This window comes from Xiphophorus maculatus, chromosome 6 (assembly GCF_002775205.1).
Source record: "Xiphophorus maculatus strain JP 163 A chromosome 6, X_maculatus-5.0-male, whole genome shotgun sequence".
NCBI classification, from domain to species: Eukaryota; Metazoa; Chordata; class Actinopteri; order Cyprinodontiformes; family Poeciliidae; genus Xiphophorus; species Xiphophorus maculatus.
This window is the reverse complement of record NC_036448.1, coordinates 28854397-28881055: the sequence shown is the minus strand read 5'-3', so window position 1 is coordinate 28881055 and position 26659 is coordinate 28854397. Positions and strand designations below refer to the sequence as shown.

Genomic DNA, 26659 nt, shown 5'->3' with positions numbered 1-26659 from the left:
TGCAGTTCTGTGTCTTTATTCAAAAGAAGCTCACAGCTCTTCATTCGTCCCAGAGATGCTATGAATGTTTTTCAAGTTGTGACTCCGGATACGTTTTCTAAGATCAACCGCCTCAAAAATAAAACCTCCTTCCATAAAAAGCAGCTGGAGATTTGCTCCAGAGCTGTGCTTATAATCAAGAGTCCAGAAACCAGCGAGACAAACTGGTTAGCTTACAGCTAATATTCACAAATACACCAGACTCATCTTCCATTTCAGGTCCTTTATGAATTTATGTAATAAAATCAGATCTAAGATGGAGTCCAATAGTTTTTATTGTTCAAAGACAAAACAAAACGTCTCAGTTAGTCTAGAAAAGCTGCAGCTCGTTTCTACGGTAACTAAAATCTCTGAGCTGCAGGAGCCAAACTTCACTAAAACATGGGATTAAAACTGACGTCGCATCCCAACACGTCGGCTTCTCTACTTCTCCTTGGGCGCCATGTCGTCTCCGCCCGACACGTTGCCTTCCTCATCGTCATCATCGCCGGCGCCGATGATTCCCTTCAGGTAGGAGCGCTTGAACTCCTGGAACACCAACTCATCCTCCATCTCACTGGGAACAGCAGGAGCATCACAGATCAGACCAGTGAGAGCAAAACTCCCACAGAGCGTCGCAGAAAGGATTCAGGAAAACACAAACACTCACCTTGGACCCAACATAACTCATAACTGATCTGTAAATCTTCTCTTGTGTTTGTTTATTCCTGCATCTAAAGCTGCAAACTATTCCATAAACTCAACCTGCATCTGTTCTGACATTAAAGGAAACAACAACAAACACTCTGGGCGCCAAGGTGTCACCACCCAACATGGCGGCAGGTTCTTCCTGTTTGACCTGATCAGACAGATAAAAAATAAAACGCACCAGTAGAGGGAAAACCTGATGAATAATCTGATCTAAAGCTTCAATAAGAACAGGAAGTTTCTCCCTCAGAAGCTTAATGTCTTTGTTTCAGCCTCATCAGAATCTAGTTGCTCTCATAGTTACCTCTCCTTCACTGCCGGCAGCGAGAAAATCAAAGTGGAGAGAAACGGAGGTGAAAGAGGGAACGAGGTCTGATGGACAGGTGAGATCAGGTGCAGAGAAAGTTCTACCTGCTTCTGGTTTGGGATGCATGAGTGTGAAGGGAACCTCCAGGCCGACCTCACTGCAACACACACAGATTCAGGATGAACAGGGTGAGGCCAACGTTCATGATGTTTCCACAGAGCCTGAACTCACCTGGATCCCATCATCCTGCCAGCAGGTGGGAGACAAACATGAGATCAGATCACAGCAGAAACGCTTCAGAGAAAAGAAACACAAAGAGCCGCTGAGGCTCCGATCCTTCATTTGACCCTGATATGAAAAACTAAAACAGTTGATCTGAGCTGGACTGAACTCCATGTCTGCTGGAAAACTGACAATAAAACCTCAATGAAACAGAAGAGAAGAAACGCGGCGATGGAAACTGTTCAGATTCTTCTGCTTTCTCAGTTTTCCTCCTAAATAATCTCCTTTGATTGGCTGAGGTTACTTCCTGGAGGAGCGCTGACATGATGCTGCCACTTCCTAACTGTTCTCCCTCTCCTGCTGTAAACCTTTTACTTTTGTTTTGGCATTTGTTGTGAAATCAACTGAATTGAATAAAAATCTCTAACATCTGATGATCTGAAAGGTTGTTGTGATTTTGATGGTTGTAGGGAAATCAGAGGAAAACCGACCAACCCTCCGATGATGAGCTTCACCATGACTTTGTATGAAACCATGATTCCCAGAACCTCCTTCAGGACTCCGTCCTTCACGCTGAAACAAAACAGACGTTTCAGATCCTGCCGGTTCTTTGGGGCAGCGCTTTGGCGTGGAGCGCGGCTCACATGCTGGACGAGGCCAGGTTGGTGTCTTCGTGCTTCAGCTTCCCGTCCAGAGCGATGCCTCTCCTCTCACGGTTGTTGGCCAGCAGCGGCAGCAGCTTGTAGACCTTCTGCAGCGTCGCTCCGGCAGACACCGAGTCCCTGACATGGAGACGAGAAGCAGAGTGAAGACACACCGAGAGCAACAGCCAGGAGCAACAGCTGGGAAGCAACAAGCAGGAGCAACAGCCAGGAGCAACAGCCAGGAGCAACAAGCAGGAGCAACAGCCAGGAGCAACAGCCAGGGAGCAACAGCCAGGAGCAACAGCCAGGAGCAACAGCCAGGGAGCAACAGCCAGGAGCAACAGCCAGGGAGCAACAGCCAGGAGCAACAGCCAGGAGCAACAGCTGGGAAGCAACAAGCAGGAGCAACAGCCAGGAGCAACAGCCAGGGAGCAACAGCCAGGAGCAACAAGCAGGAGCAACAGCCAGGAGCAACAGCCAGGGAGCAACAAGCAGGTTAAATACAGAGAAAACAACAAAAAGACATTCTGCTCTTTAAAAACATTTTATTAGGACGTTTATCTGAACGAATAAACATCACTAACTGTGAAACCCTGAGGATTCAGCCAGGAGTGTTGGACCAAAGATGGACAGAAAATAAAAACAGTTGCAGTTCCTGACTGAGCCACCAGATGGAAGACTTTTCTCTTTTGAGCTTACAACAAGTTTTGGCTGCAAAAACATTAAATCTGTTTAATTCAACCAACAATAAATAAAAGATCTGAAGTTTTTGTTCCTGATTCAAACTCAGGAATTAGGAACAAACATTAAAACAGCTTCTATCGTTTTAATTTATGATGACAGTTTTTATTTCCTGCAACATTTGTAGGAAAATGTTTGTTTCCAGACAGAGATTTCTTGAGGTTACAAACTTTAATATTTTTCTCAGAGGAAAAATGATCCAAACTTCGACATGCAGTCGGTTCTCGTAGCCACGGTTCGAGGTTTCTTCCTCCATGACTCATTCCTGAAATTCACCGACGACAAAAAGCTGCTAAAATAGCTTCAATAAACATGAAGCAAATAAAAATCCCAAATATTTTATCAGCTGAAGTGAAAACATCTAAACCTTTTATTTCCCTCTTATTCCACAAACATTTTCCTGAAACCAGATCAGCTTTTTAAATCCTGTTTGAAGTTATTTACTGTTAGAAACTGCATGAGTCATTAAATCAACTTAATTACACATCAACTAAAGAGAAACAATTAACACGTAATTAACTGTTAATGAACAGTTAATTACTGTGAATACCAAATAAATGATTTGTACATTTTTAAATGAAGTTACTCTGTTTAAATGGGTCAGAGTACTTTATATAACCACACAGTGTTTATGTTGAAGTTTTGCTCTTAATATGCAGTATTTTTGTTTTTATTCTGTTTTTATATATTTGCAGCAGATTTAGAGTTTGAATGACTTCAGGGCTCAAATCACAGCAGATTTTAACGCCTTTAAAAACTGACTGACTAATTTTGAGTTTAGTTGATTCATTCAGGATCAGAATAATTTATCTGACAAGAGAAAAGACTGGCTGAGTTTTATCTGAGCGTAAATGTGGATGTTTTACTAAAACATCAGGTAAAAAACAGAACCGGCTGATAAAAAGTCAGAATAAAATAATAGTTCTGTTCTGATCCTGATCCAGAGGAAGAGTCACTGATCTTCCTCAGTAAAATCCTCAGCAGAAGCTCCACTCCAGTCCAGATGTTAGGGAAAACTGTGTGTGTGAAGGAGTGTATGCGTGTGCTGGTGTCTGTGTTAAAGAAGGACAGCTGGTTCTGGTTCTGGTCCAGGTCCAGATCCACCCGGACCTTCTACAGCGCCCTGATGGTGAGTAGAACTGAGTCGGTCTGAGAGATGGCGGTGTGTTTTCCTTCACACAGCTGGATCCTCCACAGCCCGGACCAGAGGGCCCCATCCCTACAGACCCGGTCCCTACAGACCCGGTCCCTCCGGATCCAGTCCCTCCAGTACGCCCAGCTCCCAGCGGCTGTGTTGCCCCACCTCCACCTCCCAGCTGTGCGCCCCGGAGCAGAAGCCTCCGATCTGCTCCAGCGGCCAGTTCCTCCTGCACCGCACGCTGGTCAGGTCATCGGACAGAACCAGCTCCGGGTTCGCCGTGTTTGGGTCCAGAACAACTGGAGTGAAGGAGATGGCGTCCTTCATGTTCCTCCAGATGTGGAATTCCAGGTTGCCCAGATGCTTGGCCACGTCCACCAGGGCTCCTGGGGCCAGCTGGGGGTCGCCCAGCAGGGGGCAGCGCTGAGCTCTGGAGCCCAGCAGGGGGCAGCGCTGCGTCCGCAGCTCTCAGCTCCTCCTCTGTGGCTCTGATGGCATCCAGAAGAGCCAACATCTCTCTTCTCAGCGCCTCCATCTTCTCCTCCATCACCTGAGTCTTCAGGTTCTCCTCCTTCCTCTGCTCCTCTTCCTCTTCTGCTCCTCTTCATCCTCTGCTCCTCTTCCTCCTCTGCTCCTCTTCCTCCTCCAGAAACTGGTGAAGCTTCAGGAACCGGATCTGCCTCTCTGATTGCTGCGCCTGGAGCTTCATGTGTTGAACGGTTTGACTGAATTGCCTTGACTGAAAAGCTTCACCTTGTCCTGCAGAGCCTGGATGTTTTTCTGGACCTCCTTCCTGAGCTGCTGAGCGGCTTCATCAGGGTCTGAACCTGCAGCCGCTCTGCTTCTCTGAGTCTCTGCAGACGACGCACGCCGGTTCCTGGTGGTCCAAACAGAACAGTTCTCAGACTGCACACATCCTGCCGCCTCTCCGGGACTTTCCCTGCTGTGAAACTCTGACTCAGGTTCTCTCCAGAGACATTTTTACACAGAGGACACTGCTGGACCTTCTTCTCCGTCCACCAGTCCTGCAGAAGCTGTGACTGCAGGGCAGGATGACCGGATCTCTGAAGATCTCCAAACACACGGGCCAGTGGAGATCTTCCTGAACTCGGCTCGCCATCCTGTCCGAGTGAAGCTGAGAAAAACGAAGCTCAGACAGAAAACCATAAAAGGTGAAACTGCCTCAGGTTTCTCCTCCGGACCTGAAATCCTCCGGCGGTGAAACGTTGACAGCAGCTGAAGGACTGGAGGAAACTTTGTTTCAACTGGTTGAGCTTCAGTTCTGTCTAATTAAAGCATCTAAACTCTTCCTGCAGTTTCCTGACTTCACAGCAGGAATGTTGCTGCTCCACATCATCAGGAGAAACGGACAGAAGTTTGTTTCAGCAGATTTTCAGTTCTGTAGATCATCCCTGTATTATTATATTATCCTTTAATTGATCCTCATCTGAACCAAATGATGCATATAATCACAAATTCTCCAATGTCAAAGTGATAAAATTTAACTTAAATTTAAAACAGTTTCTCCTTAAAGTCAAACTGAAATGAGCATGCTAGCATTAATGTGATCAGATATATTAGGTAGTGCTGCATGATGAATCTTCTTCTATGGTTTTGTTGGTTATAACCTCTGGTGGATTGACCCTCATTAGCAGCGTCAGGACTCCATTTTGTTAGATTTCACATAATTAGCAGCTAATCCTCCTAATTTCTGGTCAGGAATCATTTCCTGTTTGACCTGCTGTGTGCCAATCATTACCCAGAATCCTCGATGTCCACACATTTGATGTAGCTGTCGTTGGAGTACAGCACCACCGTGGCAACCTGGTCAACTGAGAAGAGAAACATTCAGGTGAGTTTGTATTAAAAGATGATGATGTCATCACCACCGTCAGGTGTGTTTACCTGAAACTACGACGTTCTTGATGTTTTTGTTGGAGTTGTTTGTGATGTTGACGTGAGCGTGGATCGTCTCTCCGTGGTAATAAAGCTAAACGTGGATTTAAGATGAAACAACAAATCTGAGGAATTTCAGGTTAGATTGTAAATGAATGAATCAGTGGATCAACGAGACGCTTCACCTCTTTATCCAGAGTGACCTTAACATGCAGCGGTTTGTCGGACATGACGAAGTCTTTGGTGGTTTCAACGGAAGGTGGCGCCCCCTGCATGTCTGGAGCGTACTGGACCTTCCTGATCATCAGCTTCACTGTGCTCCTGTTGGACAAACAGACGGTCAACATTTCCTCACCGACAGCTTCAGCCATCAGGACAGATGAGACTCACCGTTTGCGAACTTTTGCATCCTGACTCTCAGCGCTGAACGCTTTAATCTCAAACTCCACGGCACATTGCTGCAGAAAAGGAGACGGTTTGGGTTTTTACTGAAGGGAGGACGGCCAGAGGGACAGCTGGGGAAACCTGGGCCAAAATGGCCGATATGAAGTCGACTCAGATGGAGTTACAGAGAGAAAACAGACTGGGCTCCACACTCTGCTTCACTCCTGATGGTCCAGTTGACCCGGTTCTAATGGAACCAAAACTTCCTCATCTGTTAATTTCCAGCTGCTGTGGTTCTCTTTCTCTCTGCTCTGAGTCAAACCAACCTGTTCCCCTCCTGGCCTGTGGGGGCGCTGCACCAAGAACCACTGAAGGAAATGACACAAAAACCTCTGAAGACACTGAGAGCAACTTCCTTCTTCACCAGATGGAAACAAGATGGAGGCGTCAGATTTTAGTGTTGGAGGATTTCTCTTTAGTCTTTGGCTAAAGACCACAAACCATTTGTCCTGCTAGCGCTAGGCTAGCACATTTGTTTTGGTTGTATTTACCCAGAATTCTTTGCACTGTGGTCCGTTCACATATGCATTCAAACTGAACCAGAGTTCTTTTAACCGAACCAGAACTAGTTAGCATCAGAGTTCTACCAATATATCGCTAAATTCTTCATCATCATAAATAAATCTACATTCAGTCAGAAAACATTTTAATAAAAGCCGAGTTAGGAAGTCGTGTTCAGAGGAGTTTCTGTTGTTTCATTTGTTTTATACTAATATCTATAAATCAATAAACAAACAGATGTTTGGATAAAAACTGGTGCAGGTTTTGGTGTGAAGCTGAAATGAACCTGAACCTAAAGCTGAAGTCATCAGGAACTGGGAGAATTTAACCGCTGCTCACCTTCCCAGCATCATGGGGTCCTGGTTGGAGAGCCACTGAGCAAGGCAGGTTGTCAGGAAACTGGGAAGAAAAACAAATAAAAAAGGTTTTCACCTGGCTCTGCAGTAAGGCTGACTCTGATTGGCTGCTCTGCTCACCTCGAAGAAGAAGGGGTATGCGTTGTTGCCCAGCTTGCGCAGCAGCTTGGCCTGGACCTTGGTGTGGACGCCCTTCTCCCGGTCCTGCAGCGGCGGGTACACCTGGCGGGTGGACAGGTACAGCTCCCGGCGGAACGCGATGCCGATCACGTCCATGTCGTCGCGGCCGTAGCGGAAGATGCAGGACAGGGTGACGAACACTAGAGGGCAGAAGAGGCACAAGCAGCCGTTATGACCAGCTGCATGTAATAAAAATAAAAGATTTTCAGCTGGATGCAGAAAAACTGACAAGTTTAATTTGTAAAAGTGCTAAAAATAAATAATCTCCATTGTCGGATGTGTTACCATGGTTACACATCTTTTCTTTGTGGTGGAGCTCAGTTTGCTCACTAATACATAACCAATTATCTGTGTTTGATTTTAAGCTCCGCCCCTTTTCCCAGAATGCACCAGATTACTGGTGATGATGCTTTAAACAGCAGGAGGGGCCAAATTCTGCCCAGGGCCCCACAGAACCGAGGGCCAGCCCTGCTTTATAGACCAAATCACATAAAACGAGTTGGGTCACAAGTATTCATACCCCTGGCAGATTTAGATTTTAAATATTTTCATTCAACCAAGACTCACATCTCCAAAAAGATAATAAATCTTTTTTTTATTTTTCATTTTTCCATTTTCATTTGCATTTATTTATAAAACAAAAGAAAAATGAAAAATCTCCTGACCATCACAGAGATCAAACGTTTCTCTTTTCTGAGCAGATTTTTTAATTTCTCCTCTTTGATCTTCGATAATAATCTCCAGGTTGGAAGCTCTCCTTTCCATCACCCTAATCTTTAATCCATCACAGATTTTCTATCAGATTTATTTATTCCTAGTCAGAAGAAACATGTTGAAATGAAAACATTTCTACTTCAAACCTAAAATTTCCAGGTGTATGAATAGTTTTGGCCTGAATTATTTTCCTGTTGAACCAGAAAATATTTCCGCCATGTTTTCATTTAATGATCATCAGGAGAGAAAATCGTTCACGGACCTTTCCTCCCGGCCAGAGCCTCCGGGTCGATGAGGACGACGCCATCTATTGGTGGAAGAGGAGAAAGCAGGTCAGTGACTGAGGAAGGTTCTGGTTCTGAAATGTTTTCTGATTCTTCTGGTTCCGGATGGATCCAGCTGTCAGACTGACCCACTGGATCCACAGAGTCCACCCGGTCCACGAAGTCTCTCTTCCCCATGAACACGCCGACCTGAAAACATCCAGCAGCCGTTGGTCACTGGGACAGTTTGGGAAATGAAGGTTGATTCTGTGATATTCAGATATTCAGAATCTTCTCTGTGACTTTTAAGGAAAATAAATCCATTTAAATCTGATGTCTAAAGAATAACCAGCAGAAAAAGATTCATTATGAAATTTTACTTTATTATCAGACAATTAAACACGGTAACTAATAATAATTTGAGTTACTCATATTTTAAGCACATAAAATGTTTAAGGGAAGTTCTGGATGTAATTTTTGATCTCAAGTCATAAATATAAATATAAATATAAATGTTAATACAGAAATCACAGTTTATCTGGGTTTATTAAGCTTCCAAATAATAAAATAATTATTTACATATGGGACAGCAGGTATAAAACTTCTCTTCAGCAGTGGAAACTCACTAACAGCTGCTGCTGGTTTGCATGTCTGGTTTAAAACTGCTTGGTGACCCGTTTCGTTTTCTGACGTCATCCTGCTGAACAAACTGAGATTCTTTAATGAGGCTGAAACTGAAACGACCTGCTGAGCCTCAGAAAGCAGCAGGACGGAGCTGCTGCACAGATTCAAACCTAAAATCTCCTTCAGGAGTTTCACCAAATAAAGCAGGAAATATTTCCAGGGTTAAACGTTTTAATTTCTGAGATGAAGTCACTGTTCGTTCAGCAGGACTAAACTCTGAGTTCATTTCTGTCTTCACTGCAGATAAAACCGTCTGTAACCAACCAGAGTCGCTCTGACAGGAAGTGGATCGACTGGATCCCGTTTTTAGTTTGTTTCACTCACCGACTTGTCTTTGCAGGTTTTCTTAAAAATGACATTTTTTGGACTCATGATGGTGGAAACGGAGAACAGCTGACCTGAGGAAGTGGAACAAGCAGAAACAGGTGAATGGATGTCAGGACTGCTGGGTTCCACCTTCAGACTGGAAACAGGTTTGACCTTCAATGTGTCTCATCAGGTTTGACCTTCAATGTGTCTCATTTACATCCTGCAGATCCACAGTTTGCATCAACTGTTCAGTTGGGTAAAGTTTGAGTCTAAATACATTTGAAGTTAATGAGGCATTCTGTGACATGCTGCAGAGATCATGTATGGATTCTAACCAGAGACTTAAAGAGGAGCAGTAAAAGCAAAGGACGCGGATTAGCAGAGCAAGCTAACAGCTGACGGTACGTTTTCTCTGCTGCCTGGATGCTGAGCTGTTAGCATGTTACCAAACCAAACCAAACCAAACCAAACCAACTTTATTTATAAAGCACTTTAAAACAACCACAGCTGATACAAAGTGCTGTACATCAAAACACAACATAACAATAAAAAAAACATAAAATAAAAACTTACAGTTTAAAAAATGTTAGCATGTTAGCATGAGTCTTCAGTCAGAGAAGTTTTCTTTTAAACATCAGCTTGTTTAAATGCACTGAAGCTCCTGATTAAAAGGTTTTAAAAACTTTTTTCTTTTAAAAATTCAGCTCAAACACAGACGTAATATTCACAGAAATATGATGAAAATATGATTTCTAGTAGAACTGGTCACTCAGGGCCACCGTAGAAGTAAAATAACTAAAGATTAGAAGGTGAAAGTTGAATATATTCAGGTTTAGTTTTTATCTCCCTCTAGCGGCCGAAATGATGCACTGCAGCTTCAACAACTGGTTTAAAATAGAAGATGTAAACACATTTCTTTAAAAAATAATAAACTTAAAACAATATGTGACAGAATTAGTCAAATAATCTGCTTCCTAACTGAATAACATCAGATGAACAGAAACAGATTTCCATCATTGCTTTCTTACTAAAATAATAAACTGTTTAGATCAGAGTTAATGAAATTAAGACGAAGAGGAAAACATGTAAACAGACTTCAGCTGCTGAGCCTCTTAATCCTGTTAAATTCCTCCCACTGATCTGGACCAGAACTTTCTGCTCACAGAACCAGAACAAATCTGTTCCAACTGGAGCTTCTAACATCGACCATGATTCTCTCTGGGTTTATAATAATAATAACTAAAGTATTTTCTTCATCACTGATCCTCTGAATCATGTAGAATATCTAATAAACGTTAGTTTAGTGTCTCCTGCTCCAGAGAAAGTTCTGGTTCCTCCTGAATCGGGCCGTTTCCCGTCCGGACTCCTCCTACAGTAAACAGATAAAACACGATAACCTGCAGGTCGGATCCGAGTGACTCACCTGTGCTGCTGAGGTTCTGAATGAGAGGAGGAGACCGGCCCGGTCCAATGGCTCTATATGTAAACAGCTGCTGTCTGTCAGGGCTGCCTGGGCCAATCAGAGGCCGTCTGCGGTGACCTTTGCCCTCCTCCTCGCTGCTCCGCAGACAGCCAGACTTCCTGAGAGGATTGGAGCGGTTCCACCTCCGTCAGCACATCGGGCCGGATTAGAACGAAGCTCTGCCTGCAGCGCCGCGAAGAACCTCAACCTGAGGTTCTTCATCCGGCAGCTGAAGAAACTCCTTTATTATAAATAAACTCCTTTATTATAAATAAATTAATTTATTATAAATAAATTCATTTATTCATCTGTAAAAATCGCCGCCCTGCTGCTGATGTCCAACCTGACAGATTTCCCACAACTTCAGCTTTAAATGTTTCGTCTCGTGTTTCCTGGTTAAATCAACTAGAAATAAAAATAAAATAAAACATAAAACAGTAAAAAATGTCCAACAGCTTAACAAACTCTTTGGCTCCAGAAAACAACATTTATGTGTTTATTGTGAGAATTACAGATTCTGGAGGAACAAAACAGCTTTCAGCTTCTATGCTCCACAAATCTGGAACAAATGTCCAGAAAACTGCGAAACAACTGAAACACTGAGAACCTTTAAATCTAGACTAGAAACCATCTGTGTAGAGTTTGATTAATAATAAATGAAACATTGAGCAACATGAGCTCATTAAAATATTTGTTCTGGTTTCTCAGTTGTTGACTGTTTGATGTTTTTATGACTTTTTGTGTTTTTATGATGTAAACACTTTGAACTGCCTTGTTGCTGAAATGTTCTACATATAAACTTGATTGATTGAAACAAAAACAGAATAAACTGGAAAAACAAAATGAAAAAGAATCCAAGTTATGAAGAGATAAAAGATTAAAAATTGTTAAAGGAACCATTTTAAAAACCAGAGAAAAGACCGATCAATAAACAACCGTCATTCTGTTTTCTGCTGTAATTCAATAAATTTGAATAAATCGGACAATTTCTCAGAACATCTGCCATGATCACATGTCGCCACAGTCTGAGCTGCTCAGACCTTTGACATGTGGAGTGTGTGCAGAAAGCGTTCTGAAGGTTGAGCGCCGGTTCTGATCCGGTCTGCAGAGCTGGTGCACGGCTTTGGAGGGTGATGCTGCGGGGCGTTAATCCACCGACCTGCCTGTCAGCAGGTAGAGAGGAGCAGGATTACTGCCTGCAGCGCATTAATCATCCAAATTACACTTCAGATTACAGCGCAAACACACACACACACACACACACACACAGACACGCCCACACACACACACACCACACACACGCCCACACACACACACACAGACAGACACGCCCACACACACACACACACGCGCACACCCCCATATGCAGACACATGTTTGAGCGCTATCTTTGCAGGGACTTTCCATTGACTTCCATTCATTTCTACAGCCTAAACCTTAACCTAACCCTTATAATAACCATAACCATTACATACCTAACTAACCAAAACTCAATTCACACCTTAGTCCTAAATCCGACCCCCCAGGCTTCGGTCCCCACAAGGAGCAGTGGGTCCCCACAACGTAGTATGTGTTAGGAAAATGGTCCCCACAAAATATTAGAAACAAACGCACACACACACACACACACACACACACACACACACACACACACACACACACACACACACACACACACACACACACACACACACACACACACACACACAGCTGTGCAAACAGCTGCTAACATTTTAGGGTTTGTAGCTTAAAATTTAGCATTTTCAACAGAAATATTGCCTTTTCAATATTTGTATATATTTTTTCAATTATCTGATTTATTTCCTGGTTTGAAGGAACAGCTTCGTGGTTTTAAGTCTTGATCGTCTCATAAAAGCTTCATTTATGAGATGAAACGGGCCACTGGTCTAAAATCAGCTCCTTTCAGGGAACGTTTGATGGTCAGACGAAATAAAAATTTAGTTCTTTGGTTCAGAGTCTCTGAGGAAACCAAGCAGCTGAAATGTTTTGGTAACAAACTTTATTCAGATAAAAATAAATGTAAAACAGTTTTGTTAAAATCATCATCAATCAGATATTTTCTTCACTTTCAATAAAACCAACATTGAAGATTTAAAATAATTCAAACAAAAGACAGAAAACAGCAACAGCAACAACATCATCAGCGTAGAAGGTGACTTTCAGACGGCGTATCTGAGGAGGTTCATCCTGAACCCAAAAACAAACGTTGATGGAGAAAAACTTCAAGTTATTTTGTTTTTTATGTCACAGCTTAACTGAGCAGAACCTTCTAGAAACGAGTGGAAACAGTCCAGATGGAAACGCGTGATTAAACGTAAGCTTTGGGGGATTCTGTGTCGGTCCGGGCCGTGGCCGTGTAAACCTTCTTCGCCGGGTAACCTCTGCAGAACAAAGCGCAGCGTTCAGAGCGGTTTATAAATAATTTAAATTAGCTGCAGCATCGTGACGTAAATATGATCTGAGAAGAATAAAACAGTCAGCTCAGTTACCCTTTCTTTCCAGCAGGTGACGCTCTCTTGCAGGCGCTGCAGAGGAGACTTCCACCCAGGATGCAGAGGGAACCTCCGGCCCAACCCATGTAGAGGCCGGCGCCGAGCTCGAACCTGCAGAAACAGAAACAGAGTTCAGGTCCAGTTCAGGTCCAGTTCAGGACCCGCCCAGGTCCAGTCCAGTTGCTGTGAACTGGAGAAACTCACTTTGCTCCTCCGTACAGCGGGTTGTAAAACTCCTGAACCACCTGGTATCCGTACCAGGAACAGGCGATGATGCAGCACAGTCCTGCAGCACAAACACGTTGATTTATGGAAAATATTTGGGTCATTTTGGATTCATTGCATCATTTTGAAGCTGATATTCCCAGTTTGGATGTTTGTTTCATGCTGTGAATCAGTTTCATGCTTTGCCTTTTGCTGCTTTTGATGATGAACAAAAGGAAAAAATACTTTTTTTCTTTTGTTCATCTTTAGGTCCAATTGCAGCTTTAATCTCCATCATGATTTCAACATTAAACCCTTAATGTTTGCCAAATTAAAGTTGGGAAAAACATTGAAATTATGGTGAAAAATCGTCACTTTAATTGAATTTGAACAAATTCTTCATGCAGCTAAAGAAACTTCATCCGCTTTAAAAATGGAATGAAGGGGTGTGTGTGCATGTGTGGGGGTGTGTGTGGGGGTGTGTGTGTGGGGGTATGTGTGTGCGTGTGTGGGGGTATGTGTGTGCGTGTGTGGGGGTATGTGTGTGCGTGTGTGTGTGCGTGTGTGTGTGCTTACCTCCCAGGATGCACATGATTCCTCCGGTGGCGGCCATCTTGGCCTTGGACTCCACGGTGGCCGAGCCGATCTTGATGCACTTGAGTCCGAGCAGAGAGACGATCATGCAGCCGAGGCCGAGCAGCAGAGAGATGATCATCAGAGCGCGACACGCCTGGACGTGAGCTGCAGGAACACACACACGCACACACACACACACACACACACACGCGCTGATGTTGCTTTCCTACAATAAACTATGGTTATGTGGCAAAAACGTTTTCCAAAAACAACTGAAACTAAAAAATTATGACAGAAAATATAAAATCGGTTTAAAGTGACAAATTGTCATACAAATATCATGTAGTACATGTATGAATGGATCTGTGTCTAAATTTGATTAATCTGAGTTGAGTTTTATGTTAGTTTATCAGAAACTGATAATAAAAACTAAAATAAGTAAAATTGTGTACATTTTCTGTTTGAGGTCAATTTTAATTTCTCTATGCTTTAAATGTTCGAAATAAGGTCAATTTATGTATCATCACTTTGGTTTCTGCTTACTACAAAAATACAGGTTTTATCAACAAACAAATAATGAAATATGTTTATTTTTCTGCTATTTTTTGTCAAATTTAAGTCAGTGAGTGTTTTTAGATTCATTTTTTTTATTTTACCACTTTTATACAAGTAGAGGAGGTTAAGAGGTAAAATGTTAAGATGCTCCAACATCTTTTCAGAGGTTGTTTAAAAGTTTTTAAGGAAATGTCTTTAATTCGGTGTGAATCAGACTTTAACTCCTTTTAAAGCAGGAGGAACTTTACAGCTGCTGCAGTAATTTATTACAGCTGCTGCAGTAATTTATTACTGTAATAAATTGATCTGCTGATCATAAAAACCGCCGCTCCTTTTTACGACTGGCCGAGAGTTTCAGGAGAGAAATGTTGGCGTTTGGTTTCCAACAACCTTCATGTCGGTTTCACAAAACATTTCTGAAACTTAAACTACATTATCAGGTGAATTTATGTAAGTTTCCCCAAAACTGGAAAAGTTTTAAGTAAAATGTGGAAACAGGAGCCAAGATCTAAATTTAATGTCTTCTGATAAAAACTCTCAATAACTTTAAGAATTAATGAGGGTTTAAATTTTTACACATTTAATATGTTTTACAATCTAAATCCTTTGAATACTTTTTAAAATATTCAAGTTGTTTTTTTTGCTTCACTTCTCTTTTCCCTCCATTTTACAACCAGCAGGGAAAGACGTTCAAAATGGCGTCCAAAAGAAACCAATCCAGAGCAGGATGGAAGGAACAAATTAAAGCATATTTAAAAGTTTAACTTTTGTTGAGATTATTAGCCGTTTAATTTGAAACAAAATGACAAACCAGTCTCTAATCTTTCTGTTTTGGGCGGGAAACGTCAGACTCTGAAACCCCCCAACCTTTGGACCGTCGACCCAAACCTGGCGCCACTTTGGGCGAACTGATCTAATTCCTGTTGGGCTTTTAAATAAATCCACTCAGCTCATCATTTATTCAGGAAATAAAATCCACCAATAAACTCAACAGATTTTTAATTTGAGGACAGATTTACTTTAGCAATGAAGCTAATTACATCAGTTCCTGATTTCAGTTCATTAACGTAAAGCAAGAAAATAACCAGATATAAAATGACCTAATATGGTAGAAATCTGATACAAATGTCTAATTTCAATGTTTTTTTTTTATGTTTTTCACTGAGAGATTTTAAAACTTGTGTCTAAAGTAAACAATTAGCTAATTCCAGGTGCTGATCTTACCTGGGAGGGCCAGCATGGACTCGAAGTCGCGGCAGTTGGCGATGCCGGCGCTGTTCTCGGCGCAGGCATGCCACAGGTTCTCGAACTCCCTCTGAGAGACGATGACGCTGCCGGACACCGAGGAGATCTTCCAGTAGTCGTTAGCTAGCGCCGCGCCGGTGATCAGAAAGCCAATCATGCACATGACGAACCCCACTGCCTCCACTGCCGTCGACATGGTCGCAACGTTTTTGGAAAACCTCTCAAAATGAAGAACAGAAGAAGAAATCCACGTACTAAAGATGATCTGAGGCTGAAGGAGCCTCTGCTGGAAGCCTGAAGGCAGAAAGTAAGAGCAGCAAGTCCTGAGAGGTGAAACCTTTGGTGGGTGAAGTCAGAGCGTCACTGATGCCTCTCCTTCAGCTAATCTGAAGTCTGAGGCTCTATGAGCAGGACTTTAGTCTCTACCAGGGCCATAAACCGCAGGGCCACTCCCTGTAGTTCCCTTCATCTCTGATATGGCCACAGTAATGATGATGATGACAATGATGATAATGATGATGATGACGATGATGATGATGGAGAGTCTTCAGCCACTCCTCAGATACTCCAGTAGAGAGACTGGAGGTCATGGTGAACCAAACAAGCAGGTTTTCACCCTAAAACAATTAAAAACCTGCAAAGTGAGGAGGAATCAGCTGTGTTGCCATGGCAGCCAGCGCTATGGAGACAAACACTTCCTGTCCCAGACAGACTGGACAAACATTTCAGGGTCTCTGGTTCCCAGTAAAACTTCAGAAAGAGTCAGAAATATTTCTGGAACATGTTCAGCATTTTTACAAGTTAATCAGCAAAACCTGAAAAAACAGAAACCAGAAACAACCAAGCAGAGCAAGATGGAGGCAAGATGGAGCCAAGATGGAGGCAAGATGGAGGCAAGATGGCGGCAAGATGGAGGCAAGATGGAGGCAAGATGGAGGCAAGATGGTGGCAAGATGGCGGCAAGATGGAGGCAAGATGGAGGCAAGATGGTAGGAAGATGGAGGCAAGATGGTGGCAAGATGGTGGCAAGATGGCGGCAAGATGGAGGCAAGATGGTGGCAAGATGGTGGCAAGATGGTGGCAAGATGGAGGCAAGATGGTGGCAAGATGGCGGCAAGATGGAGGCAAGATGGTGGCAAGATGGAGGCAAGATGGTGGCAAGATGGTGGCAAGATGGAGGCAAGATGGAGGCAAGATGGTGGCAAGATGGTGGCAAGACGTCTTCTTCACCAGGTGACCAACCGTTGTACCTCGTTAATGATGTCATTAATGATGTCACAGTCTGACTTTTACTGTAAACCACATTTCCTGTAAAGACAAACCAGAAACAAAAACTAAAATCTAAAAATCATCCATCCATTTATTTTTCAATAAGACAAAATGAGAAATTTTCACGTTTTCTTTCACAGGAGTTGCAACCTTCATAGTTGGACATAAAAATGACATTTAAATCAACATTATTGGTATTTATTAAATCAGTAATATTGATATTTATCTGCAGGATGTTTTCACTCTGATCTCCATCATTTGTGTTTATTGAAGAAATGAAAATGTGGAACTTTGTTTTAATCGAGGTTGACCTTTACAGGTTGAGGAAAGAAGAAGTGAGATGTTGTCATGGAAACGGTGATGTTGATCCGCTTCTCCTGATCCAGAAAAAACTTTAAACATGAAAACATGAAACTGATGATGTCATCATAAAACCTCAGGGTAAACTAAATAAATGGTCTGGATAAAGGATAAAGGCAGCGGGGCGGCTGGGTCTGGGTCGGGGTTTGGTTTGGGTTTGGGTCTGGGTTTGGGTTTGGGTCTGGGTCTGGGTTTGGGTTTGGGTTTGGGTCTGGGTCTGGGTCTGGGTTTGGGTCTGGGTCTGGGTTTGGGTTTGGTCTGGGTTTGGGTTTGGTCTGGGTTTGGGTCTGGGTTTGGGTTTGGTTTGGTTTGGTTTGGGTCTGGGTTTGGGTTTGGGTTTGGTTTGGTTTGGGTTCTCCAGCGGTTCTGGTCTCGGTGAAACTCAGCAGGCCAGTCAGCAGCTTTTATGGTTTTATGGCGGCTGCTGGTTAATGTTTGCTCACTGCCAGAGTCCAAAGTCTGACGCGTTCTGATCCGACTGCTGAAGAAGCTGAGCGACCCGACTGAAACCGGCCCAGAACCAAACTGATTCTGAACGATTTGCATCAACAACCTCACAGGTTTTATTGAATCTGCCGTCATTCTGGTTCTTCTTGACCTCTGACGGCCCGGTCAGGTGGTTCCGGTCGGTTTCGCCTCTCCTAACTGGGCGTGGCACCACGACAACTGTTACTGTAAACTAGGGCAGGTCAGCAGGTCAACATGTTCAGCAGCCTGACGAATTGACCTTTGACCTTTCTGTCACACATTAGAAAACAGAGCAACTTTAATTCCTGTTTCCACTTCAGTTACATTTTATATTTAATAACAGAAATGATTATCTTAACATGTTTTAATTTGTGATTTACTAAACTTGGCACAAACTGTTCCCTAAAATCAATAACGTGATTTAATTTCCCTCTGGGTTCAGAAAAGTGTTTTTCAATTCGTTTGGATATTATGAAGTTTTTCATGTTTTCTTTGCTTTGCAGCGTTTTTGTGTTTTTCTTGTTTTTTCTTCAGGCTGCAAAGCAAACATGTTTACAGGACTGAATAAGAAAGTGATGCTGATACAGGAAAGAGTCTGAAAACTGGAAAGTTTCCAGTTAAACAGAATGAACAGATTTTTAATGAACTTTAACTTCATTCTCTCATTTCCACTCAATCCCTCAAATTAATGTCTTTCAGAAACGAATCTGAAAGACGATTCCAGAGAAACAAGCCTGAGGAAAAGCAGAAGTTTAGAGAAGAAAACCTGCAGACTGGATGAAAAACAGAGATGTTCTATTCTGACAGAGGATCACTACTTGACTTTTTACCTGATGAGTCCAAACCAGACGGTGCAGGAAGAGACAGCCGGAATATTAACACTGATTATGTTTAGAAACAATAAAATAAATGATGTGAGAGAAGAGGAGGAAATAAACAATAACCATAGAAACGTCCTAATAAAGGAATAATTGGAATATAAAGAATGAAACAATGAGGAAGAGCTGGAGCATGAACAAGAAAATAAACACAAAAATGAAACCAAAACAAGCCAACAGCTGGATCTTCTCTGGGAGATTTAAATAAAACATCTGGATCCTTCAGATTTATTCAGATTATTCAGATTATTCTGATCTCAGAATCAAACGTTACTGGTTTCAGAACCACAGGAGAAAAACGGCCCAAAACACTGAGACATTTATACATTAATTTTACATATTTATGATAAAAACCTGGATGTGAAAAAAATTCAAAATAAAACAATTTTCTCTGATTCAAAGCTTCCATAGTTTGTGGTGTAAAAATGAAAGAATTATTTCAGACATTTCAGTCAAGGCAGAAATACTTAATACATAAAACCAGTGGCTCAGATTTGAAACATCATTATGTTTTAATGCTCAGCTTAAACACAGAGTCACACCGGAAATAAAAAACATTTGTTTTACTTGCATGTTACTTTTAGAGCCATGCAGAGACGAGACGTCCAAAATAAAAACATGAAAAATATTCTCTGACATCATAAAGTCAGAAGGTTGAGTCAGAAATGTGACAGAGATTCATGAGAAACGTTTGGTTCCTTTAAATCAGAACTGAAAACATGAATGTTTTAGTTTATCAGTTTGTTTCAGTTTCTTCTCCTGTTTTTTAACCTTCCTGAGTCACTTTGAGTCTCTGGTTCTGTGCAGAAGTTCCTGTTTTACCTGGAATCCATTCAGGTCTCTGCAGCTTCTCTGTGATCAGACATGTTAAATAATTTCCTCCCAGTAAAACCATCAAGTTGACTTTACTGGTTCAACAGAAGCTGATCTGGTCAGAGCAGAACTGATGCTGCGGCTCCACGCGTCGAGAAACAAAAACGGAGAAACGCGTCGCGTCGACATGCTGAGCCCTGAGCTCACTGCTGCAGGAGAGGTCAGAGGTCACTGCTGCAGGAAAACAACAAGAAAACAGGAAAAAAAACAACTCTATCTGTTTCAGCTGCAGGAAAGGTCAGAGGTCAGGGCACCAGGAAAACTAAATCAGGACAGAATCAGACTTGAAATATGTTTTTAATAATTATTTTCTGTCAGTGAGGTGAGAGCGGAGCAGCAGCTTCTCCCTCTGATCCGTCCAGGTGTGTCTCCATGTGAACCGGAGCCGACAGGTGAAGCCCTGAAGGCTTTCCCAGCCGGTCCGACCAGATCTCTGTCTTCAAATCTTTCCTCAGCAGCTGGGCGCGTCGCATTTCCTCAGTGGATCACCAGCAGATCACAGCGGATCCCTGCTGACTCTTCTGCCTCTCCCAGGCTGGACCGAGCAGACGATGGGTTAGAGCGACGCTCCGCAGGACATCAGACACGTTTCCTCCCGCAGGAACAGAACCGGACTGGTTTCTCCACTCCGTGGGGCTCCGTCCCGCGGTTTGCTGCCATGGCGATGAGCAGGAAGCTGCTCCTGATGGTCGTCCTGCTGGAGTTCACCAACGGTGAGCAGAAACGTCTGAACTTTTCCTCCAGCAGAGACGGTTCGTCCAGAACAAACTAGAAGTTCAAACTCAAGTCTAAAATATCAGAATTATTCCTGCTGCAGTTTTTCATAGCATTAATGCAACAAAAAAATATCTGCACAGAAACTTAGATATTAATGTGATTTTTACATTATTTAGATATTAATGTGATTTTTACATTATTTAGATATTACTGTGCTGTAAACATGAAATCATTACTGGTGCTGATTGAAGAGCAGAACGACTTCAACATGTTTTTACTAAAGTGAAATTAAAAATAGAAAATAAATGATCAGAATTAGCGACGATCAGTTCGACTTTAAAATGTCTTCAGACAAATTCTGACATTTTAAGACTGGAGAATAATTATAAAGTAAAGTAATATTGAGTTAAATGTATATTCACTTCACTTCAGGATCATTAGAATAACAAAGCTGGTCGTGTTGTTCTGGTTCTACTGGAATTAATCAGAATCATTTAAACTGATTTCAGGCCAAACTGGATTCTGTGAACATTAAATTCATCCTGCAGACATTTCATCCATCGGCTGCTCGGTTCATTTTACTGACAAACATTTGACAGTTTTTTATTCAACTTATTGTTCAGCAGAATTAAATGTTTTATTATATGTTTGTAAGGAAACCAAATGTATAAGGATTTATATTTTTAAAAGAAAAGAGCAACAAGATCTCCGTCCACTCAGACAATCTGATGGAAACTCTCCTGCAGGCGTCAGGACGCCGCCGGCTCCTGGGACCGTCTGCATGGACTCGGTCAACATGAGACACGTCCTGCGCTGGACGCAGCCCACAGCATCATGCAACTCCACCGTGCTTTACTCCGTTCAGTACCAGGGGTGAGTAAAGTCACCAAACCACTGATCTGATAAACAGAGTAACGCAGGAGGAGTAGTTTTTCTCTCTGTGTTTATTTTCTAATAATACATAAAAACAGACTTATTAACCCCTAATGTAGAAATAATCATTTCTACGTTGGACACAAATAAATGAAAGCAGCTTCTGTTCAGCTGCTCTGTTTGCTCAGAAGAGTTTTTCTGTTTGCAGATCCGCTTTGAGTTACTTATAGGACAAAACTAATATTTGCTCACATTTAGTGTCTATAGAAAGTTACAGGTCTGAGTGAGTGTTTCATAATTAATGAATCTTGTTATGTTTTTATAGTGTAAAGCATTTAAAACATAATAAACTTATGAAGACAAACCTTGTTGAGGTTGTTAGTAATAAACTAACAGTGAATGAAACCAGCAGCAGCTTCAGACTAAATGAAAAGTTTTCCAGATGGAAGCAGCTCATGTTTTCTTCCTCTCACAATGAAAACACAGATTTATTTATCGGGTAAAATTCACACAAGCTGCAGAGGCAACATGCTGTTTATGAGCGCCAGCGGCCTGACTGTTTATGTTTTAGTTTTGCTTCATATTCCAGCAAACCGACCCGACCTGATGGATGAGGCAGGTGAGTCACAGCAAACAGGAGGTCAGAGTGATCAACGCCTGGCAGCCATTAGCATGCCTGACTGACAGCTGCAGCGTCTGCAGGGGGAATGCAGATCAACGGCTGTTGAGAAACGTTGATCCTGAACCTCAGGTCAAAACCAACACAGAGAAAAAAGATCAGCGAGGATTACTGAGAGTCTTCTCTTGGAACCAAACCCAGCTGATGGAAACTTCAGTGACTGTAACCAGACCGTCAGAGAGTCAGGCTGGTTTCTGAGTCAGTTTGTTTCCTCCTGCTTCTGTTTTCAGGGAGTTTGAGCTTCTGATCAAGAACGGCAGCTGGATAAACGCTCCTGAGTGCCAGAGGATCCCCCTCACCAGCTGCGACCTGACCTCTGACCTGGGATCTGACTCCGACTACAGCCTGCGGGTCAGGGCGCAGTGTGGCTCCAAGATGTCCGCCTGGACCAGATTTCTGTTCAACAGGAACAACAGTAAGAGTTCTCAACCGATTCATTAAACCCAAACGAACGAGTCCAGACTCTACATGAGGCTGAAGCTCCTCTGCTCCGTTGATCTCAGAGAAACTAAAGTTCACACAGCCGGTCCAGACGCTCAACTCAGATTCTTGCTGAAGTCCGATTTTCTGCATTGTTGATTGTTTTATTAATAAAATATGATCTCAATCAGACTTTATGACCCCAAAGTGATGAGCATGCACAGAAGAACGTAGCCGTTACTGAGCAGCGCTCTGTTTACTGCAGTAAAGATGGCCGCCGCAGCGCTCTGTTTACTGCAGTAAAGATGGCCGCCGCAGCGCTCTGTTTACTGCAGTAAAGATGGCCGCCGCAGCGCTCTGTTTACTGCAGTAAAGATGGCCGCCGCAGCGCTCTGTTTACTGCAGTAAAGATGGCCGCCAGATGGCTGCTGCTCATCAACCTGAGAAGAGTTATGAAGCCGTTTCTATTGTTCCACGGAGAAATGATTTTTCATGAGTGGAAAACATCTTAGAACAGTGAGTTTTCTCAGCAGAGGACGATACAGCTCAGATTTCAGTTAGTAGGTTAAAGGTTAAAGGTCAACAGGACAACAGGAAAAAGACTGAAAACCTGTGACTTATTTTAAAAGCTTAAAGTAACAATCCTTGGAAACACATGTTGATGTTTGTCTGTGATGAACAGAATCATGTTAGAAACTAACAGCACGGTGGAGGAGGGCTGATGATGTGGGCTCGCTCTGCAGCCACAGAACATTTAGTCTGAAGTTTGGTCCAAACTGGACCATCGGCAGCAGCAGAGTGCCTGACAAATAAAACAAACAAGGTGTTGCAGTGGCCTAGTCAAAGTCCTGGTTGAGCTTTTCTCTGTAGGTCAAAGGTCGTATGTTCAGGAAGTGATGGTGTGATCATGTGTCTCTGCAGTCACGCCTCCAGTTCCTGAGCTCAGGGTGACGGCAGCTGGCGACGTTCTGCTGGTGTCCGTCAGGAAGTTTCCTCTCACCGCCGTTACCATGGTGACGATGTGGAGGAAAGACAAAGAGCAGCAGGTTGTTTTCTTCAGCTGTCTGCTCCTCTTCATCTCGTTCTCATCTTCATTTCTTCTTCTTCTCCCCCTCAGTTTCTTTCTGGTCTCTAGAACTAAAGTTTGATTATCTCAGCCTGCAGCTGTTTTCACTCAGCATGAACTGACCCGTTTCTCCTGCATTTCTGTTTCTGTGTCTTCAGACCCAGACTTACTCCATGCCAGCAGACCAGGAGGTGCTGCAGGTCGCCGCCCTGCAGGAGGGAGCGGTGTACTGCGTCAAGGCGAAGGTTGTCCTGAATCTGGACGTGCAGAGTGGATTCACCGACAGCCACTGTGTTTCCATCACAGGTACGGAAAACGTTTCACTCTTCGGTTTGACTCCAGAAACATTAAACCAGGTTAATCAGCTGTAAGAATAGAGCTGTTCTGGTTTTAATAGTATTTATTGACGGTTTCTACACAACAGATGTTTTCACATCTGGTGGTCCAGTAGAGTCGGTTTGATTGGGACCAAAGGTGAAACATTTGCTCCAGCTGCTGTGGGTCTTTTTCTCTCTGCTTTGACTCAAACAATCAAACTCTTTGAGCAACCTGTTCCCCTCCTCGCCTGTGGGGGCGCTGCACCAACAACCACTGAATGAAACAACCTGAAAACCTCGTTAGATACTGAGCTCAAATTCCTTCTTCACAAAAACTCAAATGGAGGCGTCAGATTTTAGCGATTGGTAAAACAACACAGGGCATTTCTCCTGCTAGCGCTAGGCTAGCACCTTTGTTTTGGTTGTATTTACCCAGAATTCCCTGCTCTGTAGTCTACTGTTTGGAGCGGTCTCAGGTCCGCTTGGTGTTTGAATTCAAACCGAACTAATGTTCACTTCCACTGAACCCAGACTGAGGTTTGGACCAGAGTTCGATTAGCATTCCCACCGCGCCTAGCGAAGCGGACTGAACCGGGCCGGTGTGAATTCCTCCTAAGACTCGAATCTCATTAGAAAACGGATGAGTTCCCACTTGGCTGGTGCTTTAATCAGAACCGTGCCTGGCTCTCCTGCAGGTCCTGGCGCTCCGGCGTGGAAGCAGCCCACCGCGGTGACGATGACGGTCGTCGTCACGCTGGGCCTCCTGATCGGTTTGTTCTGGTCGCTCGTCCACTGTCGCCCCGACTCCTGTCAGAAGTATTTCCAGAAAGAGCCGCTGCCGCCGTCGCTGGTGAGTCTTCAACACGTCCAGCTGCACATTTCAGTTTTTATTGTGTTTTCGTTCATTAAACAACGTCAGGTTCATTGGGAGATTTTCACAGAAATATTTCTGGGTGCAAAATGTGAGAAAATTTGTATGATGAAAAAAGACTGACATGTTCTGAAGACTCATTTTGACAAGATTTTCTTTTTCTTATTTCTAAGTTTAAAAGACTATTGACATATTGTTATGTTTTGGGGAATTTTCTCCTGGAGAAACTTTTATATTTCTAAAGAGAAACTAAACAAACTATTGTAATGTACGAAATTAAAATAAAAAAAGTTAAATTTAAAAAATAGTGTTGAGGCATTTCTCTGAAAAAAAACCTCCTTTGTGGCATTAAGGATAAAAACAAAAACAAAATCACTAAAAAACTCAACCAAAAATAATAACTTATAAAATATTATAATTTTATAGTGATAGAGAAACATAATTGATTGATTCACTTTTGAACATCAAATTTCTCATCCTGCCTTCCGGGAAGAAAATGTTCCACAAAACAAGAAAATCCTTGACAATATCTTACATTTTTTAAATTAATTTATTTTAATGTTGAAACAGGAAATTTGGTCAGAATTAGAAACTGGACATCCGTTTATTATTATACATTTTATCCTCTAAAGCTGTTTATCTCTGAATGATCCCGTTTCCCACTTCAGATTCAGATTTTCCACACTGATCTTCTGTTCAGACATTTTTGTTTTTCTCTGTAATTAAGTTACAGAGAAAAATGATGATTTGATCCAGAAACGGTGGATTTGCTGCCGTCGGTTTGACCGGATGAGCGGCGTTCCTGCGGCTTGTTTTTGGTTTTACCTGCTTTGTGAAACTGGTGTAGAAATAAAGCAAACTGCAGGAAGCAGGAAGTTTGGATTTAGATCTGGATTTATTAAATAATGTTAAAGTTTTGAACCAGGTTTTTGATCTGTGTGCAGAACGGAAACTTCGCCGTCCGGATTGCGATTCCCCAGCAGAGGGAGGAGCTTTGTGAGGAAACGCCCCACCTGCTGAGAGGCGGAGCAACGTGACGCTACCTCAGCGCCGCTCTACCTGCACGATTATACAAGCTGTCAGGGCTGCGTTGTGATCGCCACGGAAACAGCCGTCACCCCGGGCGACCGGGGGTTTCCGGGGTCCGGCTTACCGAAGGAGGCCGACCTCGAGGTTCTGCTGGTTTACCAGCATGAGGGGGGAGGAGGTCAAAGGTCACAGCCACAGCATGTTTGTGTTGTACAGACAGTCAATGAATGTTTTTATAAGCTGTTCTCAGAAGGTTCAAGGCTCTGAAAATACCAGAAAAAGATCATGTTATATTTATATATAAAAAGTAAAACCGAAACTTTTCCCACCCTGATAAAAAACGAGGATTTGGTGAGTTACAGGTTTTTATTTCTTTATTTTCCACCATAAAAGATTTATTTTAACCCAGTTTATTCAGGAATTGTGTAAACGTAAAGGTAGTTTTATATTATATTATATTATATTATATTATATTATATTATATTATATTAATATTATATTATATTATATTATATTATCTCTCAGGTTTTACATCATATGAACACTTTACCTGGTTTAGGTTCAAACTCAGAGATCGTCTGGAAAAAGACAGAAACGTTTTGATGACGGAGAATTTAAACCTTTTTATTGTCTTATTGTTTCAACGTTCAGCTCTACTGCGTCTTTTTATTTCAAAGATTATTGTTTTATATTATAAAACTGGTTCTTGTTTAGTCATAAAAAGATTTAAAGAATATTCATGAATCATTTTCAGGGTTTTGTTCCCTGATGCAGCTAGTTACCATGGCAACAGTTACCATTTCCTCCACACAGGAAGTGATGTAATGCCCCGTTGCCATGACAGTCTTAAAGCTGGACGTCCATGGATGCTATATTATTTTTTTTACCCCTCCAGGGGGTCTTTTATGAGCTCTAGTGTCCTTTATATGACAGTAGGCTGACAGGAAACGGGGAATTCATGCAGCAAATATCGTCGGGTTTGGGAGTTGAACCCGCGACGGCGGCGTCGAGGATCAAGGCCTCCAAATACGGGTCACTCTATCCCCTACGCCACCACGGCACGCCCTGGATGTTTTTCTTTTGTCTTTATTTCAGTTCATGTCTTTATTTTTTCTGAAATAAATCTTTTTTTTACCCAACTTTCTGTCCAGAATAAAAA

At 42.6% G+C, this 26659-nt stretch overlaps 3 protein-coding genes across 8 annotated transcripts; 1 reads left to right on the top strand and 2 right to left on the bottom strand.

Annotated features, from left to right (window-relative positions):
• On the bottom strand, positions 1-10582 carry LOC102233620 (S-arrestin-like). Of its 5 annotated transcripts, none has more exons than XM_005812851.2 (16): positions 10549-10582; positions 9141-9214; positions 8282-8342; positions 8132-8176; positions 7096-7295; positions 6959-7018; positions 6065-6132; positions 5860-5995; positions 5684-5768; positions 5538-5610; positions 1900-2037; positions 1751-1828; positions 1265-1279; positions 1138-1190; positions 1031-1040; positions 1-595 (listed from the first exon to the last, which is right to left on the bottom strand). In XM_005812851.2, exons 2-16 carry the CDS (start codon positions 9186-9188, stop codon positions 463-465), a joined length of 1203 nt encoding a protein of 400 aa, XP_005812908.1. In that variant the 5' UTR covers positions 9189-9214; positions 10549-10582; the 3' UTR covers positions 1-462. The 5 variants fall into 5 exon arrangements, 2 of the variants coding, with proteins under 2 accessions (XP_005812908.1, XP_023191140.1); XR_002752886.1 differs by having other exon boundaries at positions 579-595; positions 1265-1327; positions 1747-1828; XM_023335372.1 differs by lacking the exon at positions 1031-1040 and having other exon boundaries at positions 450-595.
• A 2010-nt stretch (positions 10583-12592) lies between these two features.
• Positions 12593-16078, bottom strand: LOC102233363 (claudin-15-like). The gene is made up of 5 exons (XM_005812850.2): positions 15660-16078; positions 13881-14045; positions 13305-13386; positions 13098-13211; positions 12593-12989 (listed from the first exon to the last, which is right to left on the bottom strand). Exons 1-5 carry the CDS (start codon positions 15874-15876, stop codon positions 12917-12919), a joined length of 651 nt encoding a protein of 216 aa, XP_005812907.1. The 5' UTR covers positions 15877-16078; the 3' UTR covers positions 12593-12916.
• An 801-nt stretch (positions 16079-16879) lies between these two features.
• LOC106700083 (interleukin-20 receptor subunit beta-like) lies at positions 16880-26447 on the top strand. 2 transcript variants are annotated; one of them, XM_023335388.1, is made up of 8 exons: positions 16880-16913; positions 19987-20241; positions 20992-21118; positions 22028-22212; positions 23139-23263; positions 23442-23589; positions 24296-24450; positions 25416-26447. In XM_023335388.1, exons 2-8 carry the CDS (start codon positions 20187-20189, stop codon positions 25506-25508), a joined length of 888 nt encoding a protein of 295 aa, XP_023191156.1. In that variant the 5' UTR covers positions 16880-16913; positions 19987-20186; the 3' UTR covers positions 25509-26447. The 2 variants fall into 2 exon arrangements, with proteins under 2 accessions (XP_023191156.1, XP_023191157.1); XM_023335389.1 differs by lacking the exon at positions 16880-16913 and adding an exon at positions 19863-19890 and having other exon boundaries at positions 19984-20241.
• The last annotated feature ends 212 nt before the right edge of the window (positions 26448-26659 follow it).

Bases quoted from the DNA above. Each gene is read 5' to 3' on its own strand.
- LOC102233620 (XM_005812851.2), bottom strand. From the start codon at position 9,188: ATGAGTCCAAAAAATGTCATTTTTAAGAAAACCTGCAAAGACAAGTCG. The intron at 7,296-8,131 runs GTCCGTGAACGA...TCTGCCCTCTAG, and splicing joins GGCTCTGGCCGGGAGGAAAG to TGTTCGTCACCCTGTCCTGC. The intron at 7,019-7,095 runs GTGAGCAGAGCA...TTTTCTTCCCAG, and splicing joins CATACCCCTTCTTCTTCGAG to TTTCCTGACAACCTGCCTTG.
- LOC102233363 (XM_005812850.2), bottom strand. From the start codon at position 15,876: ATGTCGACGGCAGTGGAGGCAGTGGGGTTCGTCATGTGCATGATTGGC. The intron at 14,046-15,659 runs GTAAGATCAGCA...GTGTTCCTGCAG, and splicing joins GTCCATGCTGGCCCTCCCAG to CTCACGTCCAGGCGTGTCGC. The intron at 13,387-13,880 runs GTAAGCACACAC...TTTGTGCTGCAG, and splicing joins AATCATGTGCATCCTGGGAG to GACTGTGCTGCATCATCGCC.
- LOC106700083 (XM_023335388.1), top strand. From the start codon at position 20,187: ATGGCGATGAGCAGGAAGCTGCTCCTGATGGTCGTCCTGCTGGAGTTC. The intron at 20,242-20,991 runs GTGAGCAGAAAC...ACTCTCCTGCAG, and splicing joins CCTGCTGGAGTTCACCAACG to GCGTCAGGACGCCGCCGGCT. The intron at 23,590-24,295 runs GTACGGAAAACG...GCTCTCCTGCAG, and splicing joins CCACTGTGTTTCCATCACAG to GTCCTGGCGCTCCGGCGTGG.